This window comes from Idiotropiscis lumnitzeri, chromosome 3, assembly GCF_059441095.1.
Source record: "Idiotropiscis lumnitzeri isolate Australia: NSW breed Sydney's pygmy pipehorse chromosome 3, RoL_Ilum_1.0, whole genome shotgun sequence".
In the NCBI taxonomy this organism is placed as follows: domain Eukaryota; kingdom Metazoa; phylum Chordata; class Actinopteri; order Syngnathiformes; family Syngnathidae; genus Idiotropiscis; species Idiotropiscis lumnitzeri.
In genome coordinates, this window is record NC_142393.1 from 12,185,979 (window position 1) to 12,199,620 (window position 13,642).

General features: G+C 42.1%; 1 protein-coding gene across 1 annotated transcript; it reads left to right on the forward strand.

The window, feature by feature from the left end:
- The first annotated feature begins 22 nt into the window (after positions 1-22).
- Positions 23-10,127, forward strand: csrnp2 (cysteine-serine-rich nuclear protein 2). The gene is made up of 5 exons (XM_088292059.1): positions 23-615; positions 3,636-3,806; positions 3,894-4,156; positions 5,221-5,517; positions 6,405-10,127. Exons 2-5 carry the CDS (start codon positions 3,647-3,649, stop codon positions 7,056-7,058), a joined length of 1,374 nt encoding a protein of 457 aa, XP_088148185.1. The 5' UTR covers positions 23-615; positions 3,636-3,646; the 3' UTR covers positions 7,059-10,127.
- The last annotated feature ends 3,515 nt before the right edge of the window (positions 10,128-13,642 follow it).

Sequence of the window (13,642 nt, forward strand, 5' to 3'; positions counted from 1 at the left end):
CGGGTAGTGTATATACGCATCCGCCGGGAGGAATTTCTGCCTGCCATTGTTACATTCTAGCGACCGGGGCCGGCCGGGGCGAAACCGGCACGAAGACCGTCTTCTCGCCCCAAAGACGGCCGCGGCAATTGACACCGGAACCGCGTGAACAGCGAGAAGACGAAGCTCAGCCCTGTGCACCGTTCCCCGCTCAGTGAGTGTGTTGGAGAGGATGTGAGCGAGGGAGGGAGGAAAAACGACCACGACTAAAGATGTCAGCGGGTTTCTCCATTTAAAAAGCCCCTGACAAGACCAAGAAAATATTTCCGATTTAAAAAGAAACATCTTCATAGAACCCCCTGGTAACGTGACGGCACCTTTGATGTCCTTAAACTCCATCCTAAAGAAGGCTGCAGTTCGTTTTTTCCGTTCTTCGGAACAATGAGTTTCGAACCAAGTAGCCTCCTCCAGCCTCATTGAAGAAGTGGTACGCATAGACAATCACTTTTAAAGCAATCGCTGCTGGTTTCCGCACCAAAAAGACGCCTCGCAGGGTGTTTAACATAATACATGAACAGAGAGGAAGAGAAAAGAGCAACGAGCTGGTTGCATTCACGCTCCCCGTTTGTGACCCAGGTAAGAAAAGAAGCTTCTTTTGTCATCGTGAGCGTGCTTATGCCTCCTGCAGTGTGCACGTGAAAAGTATTTATTTGCATATCGTTACAATCATTAAGTGCTCTGGTATATCTACTGACTGTCCGAACCACAGAGCACAATGCTGCTCCTGCTTAAAATTCTGTAAACTGCACCGTCATCAGCAGCTTCTATCTCCGTTCATCCTTTATTAATTGGTCATTAATCTTTAGTCTAAAGTCACGTATTCGTTCACGGTTCACATAAAGCCAAATCGCATAGAAAATAGGCTATGCATATTCCCAAATGATAGTTTTTAACTTTAAGAGATTTTGATTGGATGGCAAAGGGTGACAGAAGACATTCCACTTGGAAATCAAATGAATGATTACTGCACACATTCTGACAGCTTCTCCAGGGGGTTTAAATGCGGTAAAAATGCTGCAATACAAGGTCGCTTGACAGTACTGTATTTGGTTCTCTTGTTAAAAATGACAGCATCATTCAGGAGATGCAGCATTGCCCAAACTGATGGCCTAGCATCCCAAAATTTTATTGGGTCACAGTCATATGCTGTGCAATTTTTTTTTTCAAGGAGACATCATTTCCTGGTAAAAGCTCTTTATGATTTGTGTTTGTTGTAATGCATTCGTTAGTATATTGATGTTACGGCAATACTGTACTTGGTCCCCTGGAAGCTCTACAGTGGGACAGGGTCCGTTCCAGAATTCTGGTTGACATAAGATTTGCTCCCATAAGAAATAATGAAAAACTCCAAGGTCAGCTGTTGTCTTTATAAAACCATCAAGAGCTGTGCCAGAAAAATCCCATGGCTGGGGTCACAAAAGATAAAAAAAAATCCAAACTACTACAAGCTTTCCACTTCTAAGTAATCCCCCTAGGGTCTAACGGGACTTTCCCAGCCTTCTCCGCCACATCATGCACTCCTGGAATGTTTCTCCAACATCTTCCAAAAATGCCCCATTGATGACCCGCTTGAGTTTGGTAATGTTGGAATTTTTTTTTACATGTAGCCAGGTTAGGTGAGTTGGGATGTTGCACCAGCACTGCGATGTTATTCTCAGGCAGGAACCGTAGGATGCTCAAGGAAGTTGTCATGGTAATAAGATGTAATAATCAGAATCAACTTTATTGGCCAAGAATGAAAAAACACTCAGAGTATTTGTCCACTCGTTGGAGCCGCTTTAGTACCACAGTAAATAAGCCACTATAACAAAATGAACATTTAAGTCAAATTCATAAACATCTCATCATTAATCGAGATAAAGTGTCCAGTAGTGAGGTGATACAGTTGCTGCAGTTAAATGAACAATCCCCTCAAGATGCTCCGTTGTTCACTTTATATATTATTTTTCTCACATGCCATATTGATATTTAGAATGTCATTTTTTTTTTTAAAAGTCCTCTTCCCTTTTTTTAACAAACACAAGAAATAAATATAACCATTTCGCAGTAAGCAATATCAGATGTATGTATTATACATACCGGTAAATGTTTTGCATTTCGGTTTCCAAAGGTTTCCACGCATTACAACAATAATGGCATTATCACTTTAGAGTTTCATGTTTCAAGACACAATGATTTGTCAACATGTGGGCTGTATTTCTTCCGCAGTAAACTTATCTCAACAGTATATGAATAATTAAATACATTATATATAAGAAGTAAAGCTTACCAACCTGAATGAAGCATTTTTCCTCCCCAAATTAGAGCATTCGCTTTTTTGAAAGTTGAGTTCTACTACGTCGTGATGTTAGATTAAATTTGATGAATTGTTCTGTCCTAGCCCTAGCTGCTTTTGCTGAATTCTTCAACTTTGACAACAATATAACATCAAAAAAAGAATAGCAATGAGCTGGTTTTCGCCTTAAATGTCAGCTTTCTAAAATCTGATAAACGCCAGCACAAAACAATCCAAAAATGACTTCTGAGTATTTTTGAGGGGAGTTTTTTCTCTGTACACATCATTTTGCAATCCGGAACTATTAAATAAGTGCCAGTGTTCAAACCATTGGTGAGTCACTTAGCAATATAAAATATTCAGCTGTGGGGTAAAACCGCCAACCATAATTATTAATTATAATTTTTTATTAATTATTATTTCCTACACACGCTGATATTGCTTTTGACGCTTTTTGAACACGCCCTCCTTTCTTCACGGGGTGATGATGAAGCAGGTCCCATGGGGTCCTCACATCCTGGTTAAGTCACCATGGTAACGGTGGTGCTTTTTCCTCACCAACTCATGGCTTTTGTGAACAAATGCGCGTATGACATGTTAAACCTGGCCTGCTTTAAAATGCACAGTCAATCATCACTCCCAGTTGGAGTTAATTGAAATGCTTAGTCATAGCACCAGGACGAGCTCTAAAGTAGGCATTATTTTGTGTTATGCAATATTATAACGCTCTGATTTATCCCGCTGCTTTGAAGATGGATTTTCCATGATTTTAAAATGGTGCTCTGTCACGTTTCCATTCCGACACCCGCAAAAACACTGACGTGTGCACGGAGCAACTTGAAGTTGAATTTGAAATGCACTTCCATGTTAGCTAGTTGCCATGGTGATGCCTTCAGACAAAATTAGTTCAGAAAGCAAAGTAAAAAAAAAAGGTTTAGTTTCACAAAGCTATGATAACACTTTTTTCTTGTGTCTCTGTCTCCAGTTATTTATTTTGTTGATTTTTTTTTATATATATATATTTTGCACATGAGCAATTAAAAGATCGGTCTATTATATATGAATTTTCTCTAAATTGTCCACAGATGTGAACGTGAGTGTGAATGGTTTTGTTGGCCTGCAACAAGTCCAAGATAGGCTCCAGCTCACTTTTCATCTTAATATGGTGAAAATGGCTGGCTGGACGGCCAGATGAGTTTTCTCCATGGTTGATTATGGAAGTTTAGCTTGTCTGGACACCTAGCTCCAATTTTTGCATGCAACAGTTTTTTTTTCTTTCCTTTTTGCCTTGGTCATGACTGGTGCCGCCCTGTGCCCTCAGACACAGTTTCCATGGAGGCAGGTTCATCCCTCAGCCTCAAACGACGATATGAAGAGGTGGACAACGTCTCTCCCTTTTCTACCCCCAAAGACTCTGACGATGACATCTCCAGCAGCGACAGTGCTGACAGCTGTGACAGCCTCAACCCCCCCTCCAGGACAGAATTCACTCGTAAGGAACAACAAAACAAAACAAAAATCTGTGGAAATATCACAAAAAAGCATTCACGTCCATCCTGAATGTTTATTTCTCCCCCAGCCACCTCAATCCTCAGACAGCACAAGCTGTCTCCGGGAGGGAAGCGCGTGCGTTTTGATGCGGTGACGGTGTATTATTTCCCCCGGAGGCAGGGCTTCACTAGCGTGCCCAGCCAGGGGGGCAGCTCGCTGGGCATGGCCCACAACCATTCGTCCATCCGACGTTACACGCTGGGCGAGTTTGCTCGGGAGCAGGAGAGCAGTCACCGACACGCATTGCGCCAACACTTGCGCCAGGAGAAGCTCAACGCCCGCAAGCTGAAGGTACGATGTTGACGCCAGCCTCTACGCCACTTTATTAGGTACATTTGAAATGGCCTGCTCGTTCTTTGGTCCGGTCCCACCGAGAATGGATATTATGGAAGAGTTTTTTTTTTTTTTTTTTTTTTTTTTTTAAACAATATTTTGTATTGCTTTTTCACGCATTATACACATGACAACAACAACAACAGCAAACAAACAAACAGAATAAAATAAAATAAAATAAAATAGGCATCTTCACATTATGTTATAGCACAGTCGCTGGTTGAGCGCCCCACTGGCCCACAAAATTCTGTAAAGGTTTCCACATTTCCTCAAACTCCTCTGCTCTCCCTCTCATGACATACGTCAGTTTTTCCATCGCCATATTATTTGTCAGTTCTTTTAACCAGTGATCCAGTGAAGGTGCGTCCATTTTTTTCCCAGTATAATGCAATAATCCTCCTGGCCTGTAGAAATCCAAAGTCAATCAAAGTTTTATGGAAGCGTTACTGCATATTAAAAGAGTCCTTTGTTGTGGTCATGTAGCTTTTTTACCCCAAAAATTGGTTGATCAAATTTTTGATAAATTCACAGGGAAGCTTCACTTGCGTCTGACTGGGCTGCACACGCGCTCACAAGCTTCCTGGCATCCAAGTTTATTCTGTTGAAAGCCTTGACATAATGAGAGAACTGTGGCGGATTTCATCAAAATGTGACAGTGAGGTGAAAACATACTGTCTGGCATATGTGATATTGCTCCTTTGAGCGTCTGGGACGCAGCAGCCCTGTCCCCCACAGCTTTTCATGGTTTCTGTAATGGAGGATGAAAAGGCTGAGCAAGACAAAAAAAAAAAGAGGTTCAATTCTTGCAGAAAAATTCATTTCGAGCAAAGAGGCCTAGCAACCTAGCAAAAGGAGTACAACATGGGCTTAGCAGTTGATTTTCCGGGGGAAAAAAGGGAGGAATCTGCTAGGGCCGTGTTTTCCCAACCTTATCAAGCCGAGGCACATATTTCACATCAGTATCTGTATTTGTTTTTACGCCACACTTTATTGACTTTACCTGGTTTGACTGTCACACACAGCTGACCAGAAACGGCACAGTGGAGTGCGCCCAAGCCGAACTGCTTACTCTGGATGACGTTTCGGATGAGGACCTCGATGTGGACGCCGTGGAGGTGGACGACTGCTTCTTTCTTCAGCCGCTGCCCACCAAGCGACGCAGAGCCCTTCTGCGAGCTTCCGGAATCGCTCGCATTGACGCCCGGGAAAAAACGGAGCTCCGAGCCATCCGCCTGTCCCGGGAAGAATGTGGCTGCGACTGTCGTCTATACTGCGACCCTCGACACTGTGGCTGCAGCCAGGCCGGTATCAAGTGCCAGGTAGGATGGCCACCTTTGAAATTTGAACCGTTGGGTTGTCATTCCTATCGAACTGGAAAAAGCTGGATTTACGCTGCACGGTTAAAATAATACAATTCCGATTTGGTTTTTGCTCTCAAGTAGCACAGCTGAGATGTGCATTATAGAATCGAGACTCTATGCAGAGGCGGGTTGGACCCATTTTTGGTCATTTCTCAGGTGAGTGCAGGCCAGCGGACAAGCATTTTTTTGGCGACAGTCGAAGCTGGCCCATGGGGTTCCAAAAACATCAATGTAAACTTAATGTTCTTTCCGAAACTAAGGCTATTTTCCGTTTTATTTATGACATGAAATGACCAAAAGTAAACATTGAAGAGTTGAGTCTCATCTGTTGTAATTTACACAAGTACAGAGAAAAAAACCCCATATATTTTTAAGGGTGATTTTACAGGGCTATATTATATTAGCAAGCATCTTATACTTGGGAAATGACGGTAAATAATGTTGTCTAAAAGCGACCGTGATAGGGTCTTCATTTAGAACTTGATGTGAACAGAATATTATTGATATATTAAAAGAGCTACTCATGCAACTGACAAAATCAGAAAAAAAAATCCCCACCAATGAAACCTTTCCTTACATTTGCATTAACACAAATTATTTTTTAAAAACTAAGCGAGATGGACGGAAATGCCCTGGATTGAGATGAGAACAGAAAGTTAATATTTATATGCGTTATGTAATATTTACTCCAGTGTCGTTAGTGCCTGCTGTTGACATTTGTGGAGTTACTCGTTCGTGCAAGTTGGCAGTTCCTTCCGTGTAAATGTGGACCTGCAGTGTAAATCCAGTTCAAGAGGGGCAGAAGAATCGAGACAAAAAATAGCAAGACCTGTTTCCTACTTCAGGTGGACAGAATGTCCTTCCCATGTGGATGCTCCAGAGATGGCTGCGGAAACTTAGCGGGCCGGGTCGAGTTCAACCCTCTTCGTGTCCGAACGCACTACCTGCACACCATCATGAAATTGGACCTGGAGAAGAGGAGGGTGCTGCTACAAGTGCCCGGGGAGACGTACGGCGAGTCGGACCGGGTGTCCTCCCCGTTTTCTACTTGCCCCGCATCGCCGATCCCGGAAGAGGGCGGGCTGCGCGCATGTGTCTTGGAAGCGGAGGAGGACATCCTTGAGCGGGAGAACGAGACCGCCGTATTACACTTGCAGAGCGCCGAGGAGCAGGAGAGGCGGGCGGAGGAGCCGCAGGTGGAGGAGGTTCTCCTGCAGGGTCCTTTCCCAACCGGGACTGCCGTTCTCTGCATCAACCAAGAGGAGGAGAGTCCCACAGATCTTCTTAGAGACTCCGCCCCTCTCCACTACTACCAACTCAGCTCCATCGAGCCAGTCGTCCTGGAGCCGACAGAGGAGGAGGTTCAACAGGTAGCCGGAGACGAGTGTTTAGCCGGCCGCTTTCAAAGTGACCATTCGAAGCTCCACCATCATGAAGAGTGTCTAGAAGAAAGCGCAGAAGCAGCGGTGGCGACGCACCCGCTTCCTCCTGACGTTTAGTCCGAGCTTTGCGAGTTTTGCACAAATAAAAGACATTTCGCCTCGAACTTAGTTGCATTCGCGGAGCACATGGAGATCGGGATTCGTATGCTGCGGGATATGCAGTCACATGACTTTCTTTGTGACTTGTGTTGGGGGTGGTAAACAGCCTTATGCAAAAAAAAAAAAAAATGCAGGAGAAAGTCCTGCTTGTTAACTTTGGAAGTATCCAAAAGAAAAAAAAAAAGGAGTGACATAGCTAACGCTTTGTATCGCAGCAGACGTGTCTGAGCTGTAGTCAAGCCAAATGACGGCGTAAACTGACCTAATAATCCTGGAAATACTTGTTTTCTTGTGTACTGTAAGCGTTTGTGTGATTACGAGGCCGAGCTGCCGTTGTTTCTGCACACGGCGACATAGCTTCACAAACGCCATCTTTGTGACGTAGTTGCGATGCCTGTGATATTATTACGTCTTTGTGTGATGGATCTCTTGTGGATGAGGTGCTGCTGGAAAAAGTTGACTTTCATCCACCTGGAGTTGTGCTTGCGCTTATTTTAACATGACATTCACCATGCTGCTGAAATTCCGCGTGATCTTTAAATGTTTACATACGGATCGCAAACCGCTCGCCACTCTGGCCCCCTTCTCGACAGACGGATAGTTGGACTTTGTATTCGGCAAGGGGAAATTAAAGATTGGTCTAGACTCTTGGTCTAGATGTCAATCCTGTTCCCAGACTGGACCTCTTCCAGTGTGTCCTCAAACAACCCCTAGATTACAATGCCTACAGTCCTATTCTAGTAGTTGAACACTCCTGTTCCGGTGTGTAACCGTTGACCTGCTCTAGAGTGTAATGTTTGCCACTCCCCTACAAAGCAGGGATGAGCAAGTACCAGTACCAGGTATCCTTATCAGGCCCATACCGTCTTATTTTAAGGTACCGGGTATTTCTGGAAGCTGCTGATACTAGCCACCGATACTTGACATTGAGTAAGTCCTCTTTAACGGTAGTTGCAGCAGTTTAACACATCTGTAAATTATCGTGTCAGAAAGAAAAGCCATTGCTAATTTCTTTGTCATTGTGTTCAATTTTATATATCAAAAGTACGCGATGCATTGGTACTCTGTATCGGTGAGTACTGAGAGAGTGAAAACTCGTACTAGTATTGGTCTGAAAAGAAGTGGTGATAAACATCCCTAATACAATACAATTTTATTTATATCGCGCATTTCGCAACAGTTCTAATATCGCTGTCGAAAGTCAAACCTCTGAGTGAGTGCAACCTAAAACACGCGTATGAGCAGTGCAGATATGTCATTGTTCTAGATTTTAATGCCACAACCTGTATGTTGTCACCTAACCATACTCTAGAGCAGGTGTGGGCAAACTACGGCCCGGGGGCCACATGCGGCCCATTAAACATTTTAATCCGGCCCGCCAAACTTGAACAAAATGAAATGAATAAACCATTGTTAATGTTTTATTTTTTAAATATTGTGGCTTTTCAAAGACATATATTTTGTTGTAATGCTTTTGTTCACTTTCATTCAAAGATAAATGTATTTTTTTTTCTCCGATGAGATGAGGTTACCAAAACACTCCATCCATCTGCTCCTGGTCCGGCCAATCTGTCAAATTTTAGAACCCATTGTGGCCCGCCAATCCAAAATTTGCCCGCCCCTGTTCTAGAGGATAAAATGAGGCTCGTCCGAGCCTAACGTCAGGCTAGATCTAGAGCGTTAACACTGGAACTGTTATGAGTTGCCTTGGTTCTGTTCGAGAGGTCAACTTGTCTCGGAGTGTAGCCTGGGGTGTATTTGTATTCAAATCCTGGGCCAGACCTGGAATCCAAATCAGAATCTAGGCGAGAGTGTAGCACGAGTGTGACACTGAGCCAGTCCTTCTAACTGTTCTAGAATCAAACCTTAACTGGCTGTAGAAAATCAGCTTGGGCTTTCTGATGTTCTGAAATAAAACTTTTCAAGATTCTCAAGGCGCTCATACAGCATACCACTAGACATGTTCTAGAATCTCGGTCCTTGGGAAAGCTCTTGCTCCAGAGTGCAACTCCAGGCTGTTAAGTCCTGCTCCAGAGTGTTACGGCTAATTTGTCCTCAAGTTACCCTGACCTGTTCTACAGAAAAGCCTTCGATATGTTCAAGAGGGGTACCTCAGACCTGTTACGGTTAACATTTCCACAAGTCTGGCAACACCAACCCGTTCTAGGGTACCAGGCTTGGTCTTTTCAAGAGTGTAACACAAGGTCTGTTGGGCGGTGTGTGGTCAGTCCGATGACATTTTGAAAGCTTCAAGATCCCTCACATGAATAATGAAGTATATCTATTGAAGCTTGTTTAGCGTAACGACTGATTTTTGTAACGTCGTCTCTGACCAAGAGATATGTCACATGAAGAAAAGAGCTTTTAAAGAAAAATGTGACATTGTGTGATGCAGCTTGATAAGTGTGTGTATGTGTGTGTGTCTACAGATGTACTGTATTTAGGGGGCTTGGGAAGCATAATAATGAGGAAATACTTTGTTTTGGAAAGGTGCTCATGTTACAGACTTGACTGCTCTTTCTCTCAAGATTTTGTAACTCTTCATGCGGGAGGTCAAGGAAGGCGACACATTTTTGTGCTTATGATAAAATCTTGTCTGTGACTTTTTAACTTTTGTGCTATTTAAATGTCATTTAGAAACAAAAAAAAAAATACAATCACTAAACCATCTTTTTTTTAATGTGCTAACATATATGAGATGTTGGTGTAATTACTTGCCTTTTATTTTATTTTATTTTTTGTCTTAATCCAAGTGTGCTTCACCAAAGCAGTGGTCTTCACCCTCCTGAGAAGAGGACTCTGTCTTTGTGGCCTCCCCTTCATCACGCTTGGCTGTTTGCGATCTCTTTTAGCCTGGGACCACTGCACAAGTATATGTGTGTGAGCAAAAGATAAGTGTGATTGTTGGAATGCTGGAAAGACTTATAAAAGAGCTGTCATGAGCCTCTCTCATGAAGCCGTTCCCTAAAAGTGGACAAAATAAGGTCTTTTTCTATATAAAAATAAATAAAGTGCACATTTACGAAAGATCTGTGTTGTTTATTTTAAATGTACTCACACACTTCTCAATGTTTGCTATTCTCAAATTACCCAAGTAATTCTGAAGAAAAACCGCAAACAAAGGAAACTTAGTGAGACTCACTTATTACTACTCTCACTTAGTGTCAGAAACTCGTTGTAGATAAATCCCAAAAATATATTGTGGTATTTTTTTTATTTTGTTTTCATACTTATTTTATTGTGGCTGCATTTATAACACGTTTCATACACGTTTTCATGTTTAAAAAAAAAACAACGTTATGTTTATGTTTTTATAGCCAAAACTCAATTTTAACGAGCCCCAAAAGGAATTTCTCCCCATTGGGTGCAGTTCATTTAATGGCCAGTCGAGGGCAGCACCGACTCAGCAACGGTTGCCTCCGCATCAAGCGACGTCACAATAATGTCCCATAGAGTTCTTGACAGCAAATCTCTACGCACAGAGGTCCAAGTCAAGTCGCAATTATATCCATACGTTTTTACTATTACCATCCACCATTCACTGATTCCAAAAAGTGAAATAACTAAAAGAATAGCTTCCAGCTCTGTAATTAAACCCATCCCATTAGATCAGTTTCTGGCCCTGTGCCGGGCTTTGTTCTTGGTGAAGGTTTCATAGAATGTGCTCGCAGCGGGGCCTCTGTGCATTAACAGCAGTGGGCAACATAATGTGAACGTACTTGATTGTAGAGGGGAAAAAAAAGAGATGACTTCAACTCTTTGGTATCCAAACTGTACATTCCTACTGATGAACCTCTCAGGATGCTCTAATGTGAAAAACTTTGATGTGTATTTTTTTGGCACTTTACCCCCCCTGAACCTTTTGAGTTAGTTTCCCAGATGACTTCCAACGTAGCTCGAAGGGTCAATGGTTGAATTGAGATATCATATTCCTGGTGGGTTCCAATAAAATTAGTTTCTCATTCGGGTTGGCCCTGGACTGAGTCAATTGCTGGGCATATAATAGACAAACAGTCATTCCCAATCACATCTATGGATAATTTAGCGCCTTAAATGAACATTAAGAAGGCAGAGCACATGGAGAAAGCCAACACAGATTCTTTGTATGTCCAGTACCCCTAATGAGCACACGTGCTATTGAAAATAGAAGTTATTGTAGATGAGAACAAGTAGTAGAAAACACAATCTGGGAAAGGAAGTGTAATGACTTCCTGCCCATGCGTCTTATTCCCTGAAGCACACTTTGACTGAATCATGTAAAAAGTCCCTAACCACCATCTCGTCACTCTGTGTGAATACCATATCCCTGACATCCATGTTGTTTAGCCCTTGCTGGTATCACAGGCCATGTTCCCAGCATGCTGCGCAAACAAAACATGTTTCCATTCAAGTGACCTAATTTCCTGTTACACACATGGATCCACTGCTGTACCTGTAAAAACAGTGGTGGGTGTGGAGCGAGTCTTTCCATGTTGTCATGGAAACATCAATACAGCAGAGGTAGTTTGATGCCAAAAACAAATAGATTCAAACTGTTTGGGTGAGTTGATTGTGCATTTGTTTTAACATTTTAAAACCGTTCCCATCTCTTAATAACATGTCTGTGAAAGGTCTTTGTCAAAATGCCCCAAGGATGAAGGATTATCACATACTTTCCCCACCCTATTTTTCATCGTGTTGAAATGAGCCCATTTGAGAGGGTGCGGCCCTGTTCCATGCAAGTGATTGATTGGACACTTGGCCCCAAATGGCACAGGGCGAACGACGAGTACATATATCGTTATCACATAAATACAATAATAAGCATTTTTACTCATAAAAGCAACACTTCATACACGACACTGTATGTGGCTGCATCAACAACCAAAAATACAGGCAATAAATCAAGTGTGTGCTGTTTATCAGAAGCTATTTCTGCGAGCAACCACTAATGTGCACATCCAACAAAACACACCAGGAGCAATGCAGCTCTGCTTACCTTTTTGTTTGAGTGGAGAATGTTATGTAAACGATCACTCCTGTAACAATGGTACAGAAGTGCAGATATGCTCTTTTTCAGGAAAAGGACAGTAACATAAAAATACTTGCTTGTTAAATTTGACACTTGATGGGTGGCAGCCACTCCAGACAAACAACTAGGCAAGCCTTTCATGAGTAAATGTATTTAATTTATTTTTAGTAATTTATTTTTAATATATTATTTATCATAAGTCCTCTTTGCCCCCCTTGTCCTCAGTCTAGTTGGACAATGTCCATTGTACTGAAGGAAAAAATGTGGTAAAGTTTTTATTATTTGCTTTCTATTTAAATATATGTTTAAATACATTATTATTGTATGTTTTTATGTAGTACAATATTATAGAGTTCTATTTTTCTAAATAAAAAAATAATGACAACAATCTTAGTAGTTTTATTGGGGAGGCTGGAACGGATTAGTGACATCTCCATTCATTTCACTGGGGAAATATGATTTGAGATGTGTTTTGAGTTACGGGTGAGGTGGCGAAACTAATTAAACTCATATCTCAAAGCACCACTGTATATTTTTGAGAGAATGTAGTATTATGTTGTGTGTCAACTAGGTGGTTATCGTTAATAAAAAATAAAATGAACAAAATGAGAGCTTTCTGTTGCACACCAAGTGACTTTTCCACCTCAGTCAAACGACCACATTTATAATCTCGTTGTCAAATTAGGCTGGGAATCTCCGGTCCAGGCTCGGGTTGCGGTTTGGACAACATGCACAGCGTGACACCAACAGGTGATGGCCTGGTCAAAACACTGCCATCTTCAGAAAACGGCTTCTGGAAATTAATTGCACATCCCGGATGACTTGAGAGAAATATTTATGGACCATCTTTCGGGATTTTGCAGAAAGAGGATCCCCCCCACGCTCCCTGTGAGGGACTGGAAATATCAATTTAGAACACATCGGACTTGCTGGCCTCACTGGGAATTTTGGCTCAACGCCGCTCTGCATCTGTGAGCTGATGTCAACGTTTGTAAGTATTTGGAAACATTTAATAGATAACAGATCACTTCAAGCAAGAGTCTCTTTAACGCTCTGGAATGTTAAACTGGTTTCTGCTTACACTTTTCCTACTGTCCAGCTGCATCACCATTCAACTTTTTATTCCCGGACAGAGAACATTGACTGCAAAACATAGTACAGTTACATTTTTTTTCCCCTTCACACAATGTGTTTAACTTACGCATGTTACAAAGGCCTAGATTTTTTTTTTAACATCTTAACCAATTCTTAAAATGTGAGCAACCCCGCAGAGTGTCTTGAGAAATTTGGCATGTGTCTTTCTACCGGCCTGCGTTCAAGTGAGGATAAGTCTTTTAAAATATGTCGCCTCCCAACAGACGGTTAAAAAAAAAAAAAAAAAACTTTTTCCAAGCTGTACCCCCAAAAAGCAGACCGGCCAATCATAGCGCAGAACAGAACAAAGGTTCTACACTTGAATGTGCGTAATTGAACTTAATGATATTTTGCAGTTTTTGCTATGTGTGTGTGTTTTTTTTAATGTATTTATTTT

Excerpts from the sequence above, each read along its gene's own strand:
- csrnp2 (XM_088292059.1), top strand. The coding sequence starts at position 3,647 with ATGGAGGCAGGTTCATCCCTCAGCCTCAAACGACGATATGAAGAGGTG. Across the intron at positions 4,157-5,220 it reads TCAACGCCCGCAAGCTGAAG|CTGACCAGAAACGGCACAGT; the intron begins GTACGATGTTGA and ends TGTCACACACAG. Across the intron at positions 5,518-6,404 it reads AGGCCGGTATCAAGTGCCAG|GTGGACAGAATGTCCTTCCC; the intron begins GTAGGATGGCCA and ends TTCCTACTTCAG.